At 40.9% G+C, this 16,538-nt stretch overlaps 1 protein-coding gene across 12 annotated transcripts in view; it reads right to left on the bottom strand.

Annotated features, from left to right (window-relative positions):
- Window positions 1–16,538, bottom strand: part of heph (polypyrimidine tract-binding protein 1 heph) — a 250,812-nt gene that overhangs the window by 87,912 nt on the left and 146,362 nt on the right. For 5 of the 12 annotated variants that reach the window (XM_076689592.1, XM_034329309.2, XM_034329311.2 and 2 more), the window contains one exon: window positions 11,310–11,363. The exons of the other annotated variants lie outside the window; for them this stretch is intronic. In XM_076689592.1, the coding sequence (XP_076545707.1) occupies window positions 11,310–11,312 (3 nt within the window). In that variant the 5' untranslated portion in view covers window positions 11,313–11,363. Of the gene's footprint in view, window positions 1–11,309; window positions 11,364–16,538 lie in introns of those variants that run through there. 12 annotated transcript variants of the gene reach the window in all.

Below are 16,538 nucleotides of genomic sequence, written 5' to 3'. Positions count from 1 at the left end.
CAATTCATTTTGAAAATTGCAAGAAATGAAAAATTTCAGGGAAGTGTTAAACATCGTTTACTCTTCAAACTCGATCACTATTATGAAAAGCTACAACATTTTGAAAGAGAAGCACTGGGACAGAGGAAAAGAGTGCTTAAAAGGAAAAGCATTGTGTTTTTACCGAGCTAGAACTTGTTCCAACAAATTGCTGGAACCACTTCTCTGGTTATTAAAAGTTAAACAACTTGTTAAGTGGTGAATATTAAAAAAGTTTCTTCGTTGGATGTACCCATTAATATGGTAATAATAATCATTCGTGTTTCCTCGTTTCTTATCATTCGACTCGTCTGATCAACGTTATTTCTTCATATTATTAACAAAAAATACCATTGAAATTCTATATTTATAATATAAAACATGAATGATCTGCCTCTGATAGCAAAATACCACCATAAAGTAAGGTACTCGTAGGTGTTCGAAACTACATCTGCTCGGGATGCTGGTCAACCATGCTCCATCTTTATGGGAGAGCCGATTTACGATGCCGTAAAACACCAATAATCTACTTTTAAAACACTAATTCCCTGTAGTACAATATTTTACACCGCAATATTTCAGAGTTAGCGAAAGTACAGTCGTAAATGATCGAACAGGTTGGGTTAAGGTATTTTTTGCACTCCGATCTTTTTCTCAATATTCCTTCAAATTATACGTATTAAATTTGTAATGGTAACGTTAGAAAAGGTCATTACATATTTTTCGAACACGAGAAACACGAAACGGGCTGGGTTTCAAGAGGGTAAACGTCCTCGGAGCACAGTAATTTCTTAACGAGCTGATAGAAATACCTTTCCGTCGTAATATCGAAAGTGTCCCTCGCTGCACGTGCCGGGAAAATGTTTTCCTTCCTCGAAGGAAAAACAACAGGGTCGGCAATATTCAAAATTAAATTTCAACGACCTGCTTTCGATTGCATCGAAGGAACTCGTGCGAGGTCCTTCTGTTTCCATAGACTTTCTATGAAAAATATGATTTGTTATGGTTTTCTTGTATCAAAAATTCGAAATGGGAAAGTTAGAAATGGGAAATAAATTAAGTATCTGTATCGAGGCAGGGTATCTTGTAAACCGAATCGCTGAGCTTGTTAGTCCACAAATATTAAAGAACCCACGAGTTACTTTATTTCCTTTAGAGCAGGGTGTGCTAAAGGCGATCAGAAGGATCCCTCAGGCGACGGATGAGCTAAGTAATTCCATTCGAAGAGTTGGAAGGGAAACTCTTCTATTTCTTTCCCTCCCCTCTTCCCCATTACTCGATATCCTCCTTTTCCTTCCTTTCTCCCTTTCTGAACGACAGATTCCAATGCCTTCTTCTCCATTTTAGTACCGATTTTGGGATTTTATAAAAGTATATAAGAATTTCCATCGAGAACCTTGAATTAAGAACATAGGTGAACCAAGTTTCGTCTACAAACTTCTTAAAATAAATGCCATTTCAAATCTCAAGTCCACAAAACCTATCTCAAAGGAAACTTTACACTATACTCTATAATAAAACAAAAGCAATTGCAAATCCAACCAGTCTATCGATAACACATCCAGCCTCGAGAAGTTTCGGTCCGCGCGAGAACGTACGAGCGTAGCGTGGCGCGTAAATCAAATCCCTTCGTCCCAGGATGCGCGGCGACGCAAACGCGAAAATACGCGACCCAGATATATACAATAAATAGTCCGGATAAAATATCGCGAAAGAATGGCGACGCGTTGCCGAGTTTTCGCGTATTTTCCATTCCCACCGGTGCCGTTTCCAATGGTCCGCTCCTGTCAGACACTCCAAATTGAATCAACCCGCCCTTCGTCCTGCCGTTTCAGGACTATTGGATTTTAATTGAGTTCTATGCTCCATCGATCACTTTTTGGAAACACTGGACATTTAAAAATGGCTCTGACCATTTAAAAATATTTTAAGACAATTTAAAAAAGAAAAGGTGCTAATTGAATAAAATAAGGAAAAATGTCATGGGAGGTTTCAATAAGAATTCTAGAAAGTATTTTATAAATAATGGACAAATTAGTCTGTAAAATTGAGATTTTAGAATTGCTTGCAGACGAAGGGGTTCCTTTTTTTTCTCAACCGTTCCCTTGCTGCTTTTTAGTCCATCGAAAGGAAAACAAGAGAAAAACCACGTACACACACACACACTCGCGTAGTGTATACTCTACGGGATGGAGTGGCCCCGTATAAATATGGAAATTTCGTAAATCGAGTTAGCCCGTCGAGTTCTTTTTCCAAGGCGAGCTAGCTCGTTCCTCGAACCACGTTTTTCACGATTAAACCGCCCTGGTGCATGCTTCCTTCGATTCCGTCGGCGAGAATTTTCATCGGGAAATTGTTTAACGAACCTCTAGAGAAATCGAGGCAGAGCCAGAGAATTGTACGGTTTTTAGCTACCCTTTTCCTGGACCCGTTCCTCTGTCACCTTTCAGAAATGTTTCCAGGTCTGTCATCGAATATTAACAAATTATTATCGATAATTTTTCAGTTCTTCCTTCTCAGACACCCTGTATATTCGAAGGAGTCAGGTTCATCGAATATTTACCTGACCAGTGCATTGAATATTCTCTGTTAGCAATACGTTTCGAGCTTGGTGTAACGTGAATTCTAGGTCTAGCAAGTGTTCTCTGTACAGGGTGTTGCATAAATCAGTACACCTTGGATCCCAGCCAAAGGAAACAGGAAAATACAGCTGTTGTACCGAAACACCCCTGACGGGGATCGACATGATATTTGGAAGAGTTGTGGGGGTAAATGGACCTTGGATATAAAATTTCAGCTTCGGGTAATTATTAGTTTTTGAGATATTAATAAAAACCTTTCGGCGCTCAAGACGGCGGACCATGGAGAGAGCCTCAAGACGGCGGACCACGGAGAGAGCCCCCGAAATGAATAAATATTCGAAGCTAAAATTTTATATTAGGGATCCCCTTTCGAAACGATATCTCGTATCTGTTCTTGTTCGACAAGAAGAAAACGTAATGTCACCCTAAATGTGAATAAGACACCCAATATACGCACAGACGGGAGATGGAAGGGAGACGAACACCATAAGAAATGTCGAAGGGGTATGGGTGGAAGCGACAGTACGAAGTAGAGTAGGTAGTATCGAATTTTCACCCTATCCGACAGCATTCGTATTAATATTTTACAGGATACCCTGGGTAGACCGGCTAAGCCGACCGGAAACGAGGCTCGATGGTGCAGATGCGCCATCAATGGAGGAGAAAGTCGATCTCGCGAGATATTCAAGCCGTGTGTGTTACGTCTAACGTTGATATTGCGTTAGCCATCGGCGAAAATGAACCGGCGAATGAATTGAAAAGAAACTGAATATCGGATACGCCGTCGATGAAATAACAATATCGCTGGGGAATTCGAGGAAGATTGTAATATTGTAGGGAAATGTGAAGTTTTTGAAAGGTAGGAAAAGGGAATGGAAATATCGAATGTCAGAGTGAAATTATTCATGGTCTATTATAGTTCTTTCCATTCGTTGAAAATGAAAATAATATTGCTGATGTCTGTATAGTTTTCAAAATTAAAATAATCGATTAAAATAATTTTAAAAATTGGGAAATGTTTTGGAAAATTTGCTAGAAAATGATAAATTGTAATATTCACAAATGGAAATAAGAAAATAAAAAAGGATAATATTTCCTATCAGAATTGATATTTTCCATGATAAAAGAAAACCTAAAGTAAATAAAAAAAATATATAAAAACAAGGAAAGAAATTTTAAAAATTCACTATTTTTCAGTATTTAATTTGGATACCTGTTTGCTTAACAAGGTAAGGTATTGCTATTTCAAAGTAGTCTCATCTTATTATTAGCAATTCCTTGATCCAAGGGAATCGATCCTGGGACTAACGTAATTTTCTTGGAAGAACGAACCAGATTAAAAAGGGAAGACGCTGGTTTTTCCGCTGCAAACGAGAACACCCACGCGGACAGCTGCTCCAGGGTTTAATCCCGATCCTTGGCCTAATCAAAAACGCCTATCGAAGATCGATCGTCTCGAAAAACGCGACAACGATTCGATACGGAACAAACGAACGATAGGGAAGCTTTCTAAACCTTTCATAAAAGTATTTTTAACGAAATCTTGGAATTTTCCAGTCGTGATAAAAATTCCATTAATTTATCGTTAATATTTGCGAGAAAAATGAAATAATAGCATTTTTCAAATTCTGAAATTAATTATTAGTAAAAAAGAAAAATGAAAAATATTGCAAATTAACCCTTTCGTGGTTTAACATCTGAAGAAATCTTAGAAGAACGAAAGTAGAACACATTTGCCAAGTGGTCGATCTAGCTTAAGAAACAATTAAACGACGTAATCCGAGCGTTGTCGCAAGAAAGATGGAACGACTTCCGGTTGCTCCTAAGCGTACAAGAAAAAGAAACTCGGAGGAACGGGCGCGAAAAAAGGGAGACAGTGATTGCAGGAAAAAAGAAAGGAAAATTCTGTAATAATCCGGCAACGTTCCTTCCAGATTATTTCTGTCACTCTTCTTCCCGCTCTTTTTCCTACAGGTTAGGTTAGGGGATGAGGGGGGTGAGCTGGTCTCTCTTACAGGTGAAACTGTGTTGGCCACGAGATTTATTTCGTGAGTTTTTTCTCCTCGCACCTGCGCGTCCGTGAAAACTTGCAACATCCCCGTCCCAACCCCCTTACGGCACCCACCAGCCCATTTATATATTTACTCGAAGAGTTGCACGTTCGATACAGAACAGGATTTATCGTTTGATTACGTAAATCTGTGATTAATTTCTTCTGCACATCTTTCTTGTAGTTAGGGGTGGTTTGAAACGATTTTATTTAAACAGAGGGTGATGAGCAAGAAAAGAATATTTTGTACTTAACACTGCTTTGCTTTCTTTGTATCTTTATGTAGCAAAATAAAATAACTGTCATAAATTGATTGAAAAGTGTATATTAATAAAACCACCCCCCATCATTTTCAAATAATATTCCAAAAATATTAAGAACTGGAAATAATAAAAGAAGACTTTAACTATCAGTCATCTCTGCGACACAAAGAGTTCCAGAGGGGTTGTTTCAACCCCCGACCAACAGTCGGAAGATGGTATCGAAGCGAAGCAATTATGGCAGCCAGCAATTACCCGCGAGTTGCTAGAATCGCGTCTCTTTTCGCGCTTCTTTTTTCGCTCCCACCCCTTGACCGGGGTGGAGTAATTGCAGATGGTTGAGGGTAGTGCGAAAAATTTAAATTGTCCGTCTTGGCCGGTTTTAAATTGCTCGACCTGCCTTCCACCCCGTCCTTCATCCATCTTACTGTCATCCGAAAATTTATCTGCGACCCTGGTCAAGATAAGGGTTGCTGGCCACAGGAAGAAAATTATATCGCCATAGAAATTGAACCCCTTTCCCGAGGAAAACAGGAACCCGGAAATATTCGATTATTTCTAGCTTTGCGTCGCTGAAAAAGTGATCCAAAATGTTTTAGGGGTAGATAATGATTTCAACCCCGGAAGGTTAATGATTTTTCCAAAAATATTTATTTCTTTCAATTTGCCAAAGATCTAGAATTAGAATAAAAAATCCACCTCGAAGTTTCTCGACGCCCCTTAAAATATTTTAGGGGTAGATAATGATTTCAATCCCAGAAGGTTAATGATTTTTCCAAAAATTTTTATTTCTTTCAATTTGCCAAAGATCTAGAATTAGAATAAAAAATCCACCCCGAAGTTTCTCGACGCCCCTTAAAATATTTTAGGGGTAGATAATGATTTCAATCCCAGAAGGTTAATGATTTTTCCAAAAATTTCTATTTCTTTCAATTTGCCAAAGATCTAGAATTAGAATAAAAAATCCACCCCCAAGTTTCTCAACATCCCTTAAATTGTTGTCTCTTTTACTCGTAGGCTGAATAAAAGAAGCATGGCAAAAGAGCTCGAGCAGACTTTATCGATGTTTATCGCGGCCACGGTGTTCGTTTCCAAGAAACCCATTAAAGCGGCGTTTGCAACACGGTACGCCGCGAGAACAAAACGAGAGGAAGGAAAAGACCACCCCCCTGCCCCGTCCCGAACCAGTGATTAATGTGAATGGATGGAAGAAAGCAAAGAAACAACGAATCCGTTGCCGCACCCTTAGTGTTAACTTTTTCCCTGGTTCTTCGCCAGCCCGGGGGGATATCTCTGGGTATCATTGAAAATTAGGCTGGTCGATTAAGGGCAACTCGATTAAGGGTGGAGCGAATTCCGGGAAAAATTCTGCGTGATTCTTGCACGATGCTGAGGAAAGTGAGATTTCGTGGAAAAAATTAATTTTTCTCTGCTGAGATCGAAATTTAAGGATTGCTTTCAATCGCGAAAAAATCATCCCCTATTTCTTATTCTCTTATAAATTTTGATTTCTAAAAAAAAAAATACTATAAAATACGATAAAAATGTTATAAAACTGATAGCATAAAATGGATAATTCTTTTTCTGAAAAGGAACTGATCAGGATAAACAATAACATTTACAGGACCCATCGACCCATTAAATTAAAATCGACGATTAAAGTGAAGAGGACAGAGGTGATCGAAAATCGTTCATCGCTGGTCATTAATCGTTAATCGCGATTTTATCGAGGGCGAGGAGGGCCGTTGGCGATCGTTACATAATAAACGATGAATTTTCATAGCATGAATACGAAGCGGGGCTAATGAGCGCATTAATATTTGCTGGACGACGCGTTTTCAACCCTCGCGTCGACGAGCCGTGCGTTAATTCCCACTCGCGCGTGTAAGTTTCTCAGCTTCATCCCTTGACCCATCGATTCTTCATCCCCTTTCACGTGACTTCAATTTTTCATTCGCCCCAATTCCGCATACTTAAGAAAATATAAATAAATAAAAATCTCTTTAGCAAAATATTTTTCGCCAATTAACCCCGTTTTTAAATCAACCATCATCATCTTCCTTAATCCACTTGAGCCAATATGAAGAGAAAAAAAATTCCAAGACACTTTTGAAAAATTTTCTCCAAAGATTAACCCTCCATTTGATAAGATCTCTTTTGAAAATTCAGCAAACAACACGATTAAGCATTTTCCGGTAGAAAATCGGTTGGCAGAGAGCATGAAAGCGTCTCGAAGTGGCAGAAAAAGAATTCTCCGTGCCAGTTTCAACGAGCCAGGCCAACCAACCCTGCACCCTCTGTGCAGAAGGAGGGAAGCGACTGTAATAATGCCGGCTGGCCTCGTTTGCGTGTCGACGCGTCTATAGAGACCGAGAAACCGGAAACGAGGTGTCCGCGGTTATCTTTTTGGAACGCTTCTCTCTTGTGAACAACATAGAGGAGGGATGGTGGGGGGTTTGCCGGTGAAAAGGGGGTGAAACGAGACGCTTGTAACGCACTCAAACGCGCCGATACGATTGTAGCCGCTTAGAATTTCTCTGAAAAACACGTCGACCTGTTTCTATTCAAGAAATTTCCGGGAAATTATGGATTTCTTTCAGCCTTCATCGTAACGAGTTAATGTATTCCGCTGTTTCCTTTCAATTTTTCTAATTAAATCAAGAAGGGCCTACAATTTTTTAACGTACCAACTTCTTATCATCGTCTCCGAGTCGATCGTTGATCAGGAAGGTAAAAGAGAAAAACAAATCCCTTTGAAATCCTACCTCAAAGGTAGAAGAAGTTTGACGCTGATGTCACAGGCAATCCACTTCCGGTCTTATTTAGTAAATCGACTCCCCCGTCGGGGGAGCTGGTCTCAGAAGTATCTCGCAATAAATATATCGGCTTATGGTCGTCTCGAGGAGTTTCACGAGTCATCAGAAGCTAGAGAAGCCAAACTCTCATCGGGAAACCCGATGAAATAGGACTCGAAGCTCCTCTTCTTACTCCCTTTGGACCCTTTCCTCCTGATCGACACACTGGTCTCCTGTTCGAGAAATATCGCCTTGCTGCAATTGCTTCCTCTCCTTTGCCCTCGTTGTTCCTCTTACGATAGTCGGAAACTTAAATTTTTATATATGATCCACCAGAAAACTCGTTTTAGTGGAGCTGACGGACAGTCCCTGCCCCAGACGTTTGGGTTCTATATTCACGGATCTTGTATACCGTAGTCCATAACTGCGAAAAGACCCGTTTTCGTTCTTCGCGCATCTCCAGTACGCATCTTCGCCCTGATTGGCGATACTCCCAAACGAAGTAGAAAGCGATTAGCGGAGAGCTCGCTGCGTTCCCCCACCACCTTCCAACCTGCGCGTCGCAGTTACGGACTCTGGTGAACTGCGGTATATATATATCAACGAGGCCCGTGACGGAGCACTTGCGAGAAAGGATGGAGCTACACGCGCGACACCTTGCGGCTATCAGAGGAAATAGGGGCGCCATATGCTCCGCTCATAACCCCCACATATATTTTGGAAGAAGGTAGATTTACCGGGAATACTAATAGAAACATTGAGTATTACTGAATCTTTAATTAAAAAATAAATGAAATAAACGATCACTGTGATAATATCGAACGTACAAGATTTTCTAAGTTTGGAAGATTCGTGAATTGTTCCAGGGATTATCGCGAGGATCAGTGGTTCGGTTAAGGGTCACGTCGTCCGTAAAGAGTTACGCACTTCCGGCAGACCGAGCATTCGCCGGAAGTTCGAAGTCGAGACGGAATTGCCAGAGCCTGGAGGCCGCAGCTGCCGGTCGATCGAGACCGATAAAGTGGATTCTGGGAGAGGTTTGGCACCGTTCGAACCTCGAACACGTAACCACCGTGTTATCTATTAGCTCGTCAGGTGATAAACGATTCTCTTCCTTCCACGTGAACTTCGCACGTAAATCGCCTGGAAAAGGGGATAAGCCGACCTCCCTCCCCCCCCTCTTGGATTTCGACTCTGCCTGCTGTTTTCTTTCTTTGTGCACTTCCAACGATTCTTCGGGTATTAAGATACTTTATCGTCTAACAATTGTCGATTTGATAATTTTAACGGTATTAAAATTTCCTGTTTCGAATTTACATTGGAAGTTAGTTTATCTCTGAAAAATCACAGAACTCACGAATCCTTTGTACACGTCTCGAAGAAAGCCTTTCGCAAGACGTATACGAGTTTCATTCTGGAAATTGTTTACGCCCCTTTGACGAGGTACAAATTGAAAGCGAAATAGGGTTGGATTTTCGCGTGTGTCCCGTGCCACCATTTTTCTCCTTTCCGAGGCACTTTAAGACCGTCCCAACGGTGTCTCGTGCAGTCTCTCGCTCTTTGAATCATCATTTAAGACCATACCAAAAAATAACATTTATGCTTCTAAAAATATTTTGAAAAAAAAGAAATCACTATAAAATTTAATTTCAATTCATCCAGTCTTGTATTTTAATTCGAAGAACGAATGAACATTCTTAAGATTCTCATCCCTGATCAGTGTACGATTAATTACCCTCCCCCCGCTTCGTTGGATGATTAATCTCTCGACGCAGGTCGACGAAACGACAGAAGCTCGCCGGGGAGTTCCTTTCTTTTTTCTCTCGAAACTGTATAAGGTGAAAAATGCCGGTGTCTTTGGTAGGAGCCGAAAGTTCGGGCCGGAAGAAAAGACGAGAGAGGATCCTTTGAAGCTGAAACCCGCGAAAGTGCACGCTCATTTCCGTGTACATTGAATACCCTCGATCCCGTCCGACATACTACAGCTCGTATTTTTCATCGAAGAGCAAACGAAAAGCTTCTTTGGCGGGGATGAAAAGGTGTGACGGAGTCGCTTAAAAGGAAGAATTTGTTCGACATTTTTTTTATTTTTTTCACGAAGCTTTCTCAGAATTTTCAAATCTATTTTCCTGAGAAATTTCTAATATAGGAAACTATAAATTAATTTTTCGGTATTATTTCTGTCGATGAACAACGGAAAGCTTTCATAAAATCGAAAGGTGACGAGATGATTTAAATGAAATTTGAGAAATCGAGAACCTTTTGTTATTTTAATAGATCTTGGAATTTTAATCTGAAAAAATTGAAATCCTCGGATTGTAAATCCAGGGATTCAATGATTTTGAATTTATAAAGCGAAACAATGGTAAGTTCGGGGAAAACGAAATTCATCCGGCAGACAGTATCAGAGGGGAACAAACAACGCTAAGAAAATCAATATCGAAGCGATCTGGGTTGGTCGGTAAGCCCACGAGCAGCGATATCTTTTCATTTTCCGACGCTTTAGGCAGCCTGCCAATAATTGACCCTCGCGAGGAGCGGAGGATTCCTAGCTTCGAAATCCCTCGAGCACATTTTCCTCCCTTCCTCTCCCCCCGCCCCTTGTATCGCCGTTTCCGTGTGCCTCGAAGTTCAGCCGACGACGAATGGAATTTCCGTGCCACGAATCGCGCGAGAAATCTATTTTCGCGACGGAGTGACGTATTCGCGGCTCAACATCCCCCGACTGATAGTAATCTATCATGTGACGTATAACGCGATATCCTGGCGCAAGGAACAGGAGATCCCAAAGATCTCCTGGAAATTCGTACTCTTCGAAGAGGAGGTGGAGTTCCGTTCGACGAAACGAATGGGGGTCGTTAGAACCTCGTGCAAGGGATGAAGGCTTAATTATAAATTTTTTTATGTATAATTATTTTGAATGAAATGCATTTGTGCACCCGAAGAAACCGTGCACCCTTAGCAACAGCATTTTTGAAACAATGATTCAACGTCAACGAGGATGTCACGTTTTACCCCAGTGGCCCGGAGCGATTTTTCGCGAGTTGCACCCCTTAGCGGCCACCCTGATGATATACAAACACATTCGTCTCCACCCCTCCCGGGACGCGTCTTATTTTAGACGGGCAAGGGTAGAAAGGAGCGCAAGAGGGTAACTGTAAAACGAGACTTGATTTGTTGTTGTTGAAAGGATAGATAAATGTCTTGTGTTTGAAATACACCCCTCTATCTCTTCAAAGGTGATTCGATATTTTCTGAAAATTTTCAGCATGAAAATGCAACGACAGAAGCGTGTTAAAATTGCTGGTACAGGGCTGTCAATTACAAGGACTCGGTCAAGCCACGAAAGCTTGGTTTCTCAAAGGACGTTTAAGGCGTTTCCGCGTCGTCAACGAGAGGGATCGTCGACCGGGAAGTCGCTTAATCGCGCAAACGAACGGAATATATATATATCGCGAGACGTTAATTAAGAAGGATGTCTCGGGGTATTAGCCGAGACCAGGGCGGTTGGATAGGGGGATGGGAAGCGGGAATGGGGCCACGCGGTGCTGAAGCTGGTCGTACGCCGGGGATGAAACGCGAGCTACATTGCTTTATGGCTTACCATCGTCAGGGACGCGCCTGTCCCTCGAGCGTACTGGAATTCCGGGACACTCACCTGCAAAATAGAAAATGAAAAAGTTAGAAATATTTAGTAGATTGTATTTGAACAATTTAACCCTTGAACAGCGGAGCCTGGTCTAATCTAATCTAAAGTAGGCTCTCTCCATGGTCCGCCATTCTAGGATTTATCATCTTTCACGTTTATCAGTCTAGAAATAAATCTAAGTGCTTTCATATGCAAAAATAAGAATTTTTTTTAAACAAAGAAGGCACTGAAAATAATCAGCATCAAGTGCAATTAACCAAACCTAATTATTTCTTATTTAACAGAAAGTGATAATAAAATTAACATCGTTGTTTCTTAAGGCAAATCAAGAAAAGGTTTTGCAAAACTGATAGTACTACATTCATTTCCAGAAACAAGGATCCCTCCCACGCGAACGTGTTTCCCCGGATTAATTTCCGGCGTCTGACAATGCGTCGACCATTACTACTTACAACCACCCGCAAAACCTTGAAAAAGAAACTGGAACAAACGTGAACTGAATAAACAATTATCAGAAGCTGTTTTACACCGCGAACCTTAACAACCTGATAATAGAGTCGAGGGGATGAAAGGACAGATGAAAAAAAAGATGAAGAATCCCAGTAGACACGAACGCGTAGGTAAATGCTTGAAAACGGATCGATGGGACTTCATCAAGGCTGGTCACGCAACTTGGACGATCGCTGTTCTCTTTTCCGCCCCTTCTTCGGGTTGTTATCGAGCCACCCCTACTTGATAAGATCGTGTTGTCCTTCGATGGTCGGTGTTTACGAAGAATGGTAAAACGTGTATGTAAATGGCCATCGAAACGAAACGAAACAACTCGAATTTTCAATGGTCAATATTTAAACTATAAAAGAAACTGTATTCAACAAATCCAACCCCTCTTCGTGCCCTAACTAAGAGAAAAAAAGATACAAATAAAAATTTCTTTTCAAACTTAGAACTCGCTTCTACCACACGCAATTCAGCTAACAAAGAAAAGAAAACCGGCAGAAATCCGGCGGAAGTGGTGCTTCCACCCTCGACCGAGCGAACCAACTCCCCCCCCGAGTTCCACCCTCTCCCTTTAGAAAGGGGTAGCCGAGTGAAGGAGAAAACTTGCCAGGTAGGGTGTTACGTTGCAACGTAGGAAGGGCAATTTATCTTGTTGTATTAGCAAATGGATGATAATGACGGTCGTGGAGGGGGTTGGCAGGGGTGAGAAGAAACTGTCGGGAGCTTCTATAAGCAGATGTAGTTACCGGAGCTTCTACGTGGCCAACTTAAGTGTACATGCATTAGTGTACGATCACCTTAAGTGTACAGGATGTTAAGAAAATAATGGTCATAGTTTGCCAAGGTTACTTCTCACCCCCACATTCGATGATCCTTTGACAATTCAACCCCGAATTTCTAAGTCAGTCAATGACTATTCAATAGTCATCATAAAATTATTTTATCATTTTTGTAACTGTTCCCAGGGATGGGGTAAGGTGTGTCTTTCAGGAGCGTGTGTATCGATACACACTTAGGTGGCTAAGTGAACTACCGTTGTTATTTTAAGGTGCACGACGTTTTAATGGGGAGGAACGATTCTTTTTTTTCCCTCCAACACCCCCCACAGAAAATACAGCGTAGAAAGGTTTATAGGGAATGCGTTGTTTCAGAGAAGCTCTTAAGGGAATGGATCGACGAATTCAGGTGAAAATGGATGAAATTAACCCTCGCAGTACGGGAACGGGGTCTCCGGAGACACGTCTCGGTGTGAGTCACGAGAGACCCCGTTAGCGGCCCCCGACGGACCGTACTCCGAGGGTTAAAGGGAGGGAGATTGGTGAAAAAATATTTTCAACGGTAAATTATGCTAACTTCATTTCGAACACTTCATTTTAATTGTGATTATAATTTGCCCAAAGGTAAATCTTCAGTCATCGTCTTCGTATAAATTCGTTCTGTATCGAAGCACCTGTGTGGATGCAGACAATTGAAAACCACCCTCCCCGATCCTTACGCTGCAGCATTCTCATTGTTTTCCCCACGCACGACGAAATAAGCCGCGTCATAGAAACGTCTGCCAGTTACAATACTAATTGGTGGCGGGTGATGGACAGGTCCGTAAACAACCGCGGAAGCAGCCATAGCTTGGCCCCCTTTTCCCTTCACAAAGGCAGCCGACTTTTCTACCAACCCCTTCCTCTCCACTGGCAACGTCTACTTTGCCCGAGTAACAATGGGGATGAACACCCTCGGTGTTCCGGCAACAGCAACGCCAACGGGGCCAAAGTAAATTGGCAGAGATCGCTCGTCCTGTCGTTTTTGCCAGCTAGCGGAATTGTTCGGGACGAAGGTTTAATATTAACCCTTAATTATTAACCTTGCGAATTAACGTCTGCTTTCATTCAACAAACAATTAATCCTCTCACTATACCGTACTTTAAACTTTAACACGTTCACTGACGTAATGAAAATGAAGGCATACTATTGTGTAATTAGAATCATTTAAAATACTAACATTTTTTTTTTAAAAACTTTTTAAGAAGGTAAAATTGAAATTATAATTGAATTAAGTTATTTATCTTAATTTTTCAAGGTAAATGAGACACGTATTCGGATTGATATAAAAATACAAAGTTGCCGGATAGAAAAAATAAATCTTCATTAACTCGCGAGAGGAAGGTTCGCTTAATTAGTAGCTTAATGAATCCTAACGCATCCTTCCATTAATCTTCCTCCGATTCTGGCCTACGTTAACATGCATACATCGGAACTATAATGCAGTCATCGTAACTCGGCCAGCAAGTTTCGAATACACTGTGATTCTAATTTAGTTGGGAACCGGATCGCGAACAATGCCATTCGCGGGAGCAATTTGCATTTTCTGCTCGAAACTGAAACTGATGATTACGAGCGGATAATCGTAATTAACGGGTTCGAACAAACTGCTGGAACGTTCGAACACAGAGAATTATTTTATCTATATCCGATATAAGTATAAAAAGTTGATCGAACTAACGAATATGTGACAAGAATCGTTAAAGTACCGTGAGTCGCCGACTCTTCCGATAATCAATCAATTATCTTTTTCTGCATTTCATAAATTGTCAAATTAACTAAAAGACACGAATTTTATCGAGTTGGTCCGCTTCGCTCATTTTCTATCAGATAAAACTTTAATTCCTCGTACGCCAACCGATTTATAAGGTATTACGCGCGGAAAGGATGAAATAAGAAGATCGTCTTCCGGTCTGAAAGCACGATTCCCGACTTCTAGAATCGTGTCTTACCACTCCGGTAATGAGAAAATCACAAAAGCAGCCTCCTATGAATGGCTCCGTACACGGGCTGCGGCTGTCGATCCTTTCAGCTGCTGTTCGAATGACCTTCGAGTAATCCGTTTTTCAATCTTATCCGCGGGATTTGTTCCGGGGAAAGGAACGGGAATATATCGCGTTTCCTTCATGAAGATCGGATTATCGTGCATTGTGCCTTGGTAATGACTCGGGCACAGCCGACTACCAGGAGTCGAGGGTTGCTAGTTTTCAGGGCCATCCCTCCTCATCCAACATTCGGCGAAAATTATTTTAAATGACAATTAAAATTGACAAAGTGACAAAATTCATCTATTTTTTAAATTATTCCTCCAATCAACAATAGATTTTTATAGAAAACCATTTCATCATTAAAAACGTAAAATAGATTCTATGTTATTATTTTTATTTTTATAATAATTGTGCAACGATGACAAATGAAATATTCAAGAGAATCCATTAGTTTTTCCGGATTCTCCCAAATTTCCCGAATAAATTTCCACTGGATCCCGGTAATGGGCGGAAAATTGATTTCGCCGAGGCGGATCGTCATTGTTTGCGGCACGTAAATTAAATAAACATGAGTTTCCGGCCTCTGTGTTTCGACGCCCCGAAGCAAATTGAAAAGCAAAATCCCAACGATTATTCCTGGCCTCCATTAAAAGTTCCGGGTAACTTAATCTCCAAGGACAGAAGGCTAAATTTTCATCTGCTCTCCTATCGAACCGTTAATTTAACAAACCGTTACAATCCATATTAACAGTATCATTCAAATATTTGCACATTTCATCTTATTTTCCAAAATACATAACATACAACGTTTACGTAAGCTCGCATTATTTTGATACGTCACAGGTGCATAAACATCCACGGTCTAGTAATCAGCGTTAATAGTGAAGCACCTAATATTGGTTTCATTAATTAACAACAATGTGAATCACCCATTAGGCGAACAGGACGAATTACCAGGGGCCGGTAACAGCACGAATCCGAATGTTATATTACGTTACTTTACGAAGAATTAACAACCACGATAATTGCCTCGAACAATAAATTATTAAACCCGTGAAATTGCTATTATAAATGTTAAAAATTTTATTAAGAATTCATTTTCTATTAATTGTACCAATCTAAATTTTTTACCAAGATTAAAATGAATTTACAACGAAATATGATTCGGTAGATATTCAAGAACACGCAGTGGCTGTTAATGACTATAGTTGATGGGAAACAGAGATACAAGGAAATTAAAACCGAGGCTGACTGTGCTGTTTTTCAGTTTCCCACCAGGGAGAACCATTAATTGAAAATATGAAAATCTGCATAAGCACGTGAGGCAACCAGAAGCGATTTTAAATGTTCATAAAAATTCACGCCTCTATGCAATATCCAGGAAAATTGATTCAAATTAAGTCGAGGAAACAATAGGAAGAAGAAACAATTTCACTAATAAAATTAAGGAAAATTGATTTTAAAAAAAAATCAGCTAAATTGTGAAAAGAGTGTTCTTTTATTATTCCTAATGACTCGTGGCGCAACGATCGCTGCCGAGAATAGCCGATGATGCCCGAGATTAGCCGACGCTGCCCGAGATTAGCCGACGCTGCCCGAGATTAGCCGACGCTGTCCGAGGATACTCGAAGCTCCGCCCATTAGCCGAAAATCAACGAATGTACAAGTTTCTGCCAGTTACTTTACTACGCATAATAGCATTCTGAATAAATTTGTTAGGAAATTCATTCCTGAGGTATTTTCATGAAACTAAACCTTCACCGTGCGTGACGGAACTGAAGGTGGAAACAAAAGGACGGAAAAGCCGCGTGTCGTTTCCCTCGACCGCATTTTTGCATCCCCTTTCGTGGCTCACGAGCGTCCATCGCGTTTCCCGCTTAAT

This window comes from Osmia lignaria, chromosome 8 (assembly GCF_051020975.1).
Source record: "Osmia lignaria lignaria isolate PbOS001 chromosome 8, iyOsmLign1, whole genome shotgun sequence".
In the NCBI taxonomy this organism is placed as follows: Eukaryota; Metazoa; Arthropoda; class Insecta; order Hymenoptera; family Megachilidae; genus Osmia; species Osmia lignaria.
The sequence above is the reverse complement of the archived record's forward strand: the minus strand, read 5'-3'. Positions and strand labels throughout refer to the sequence as shown.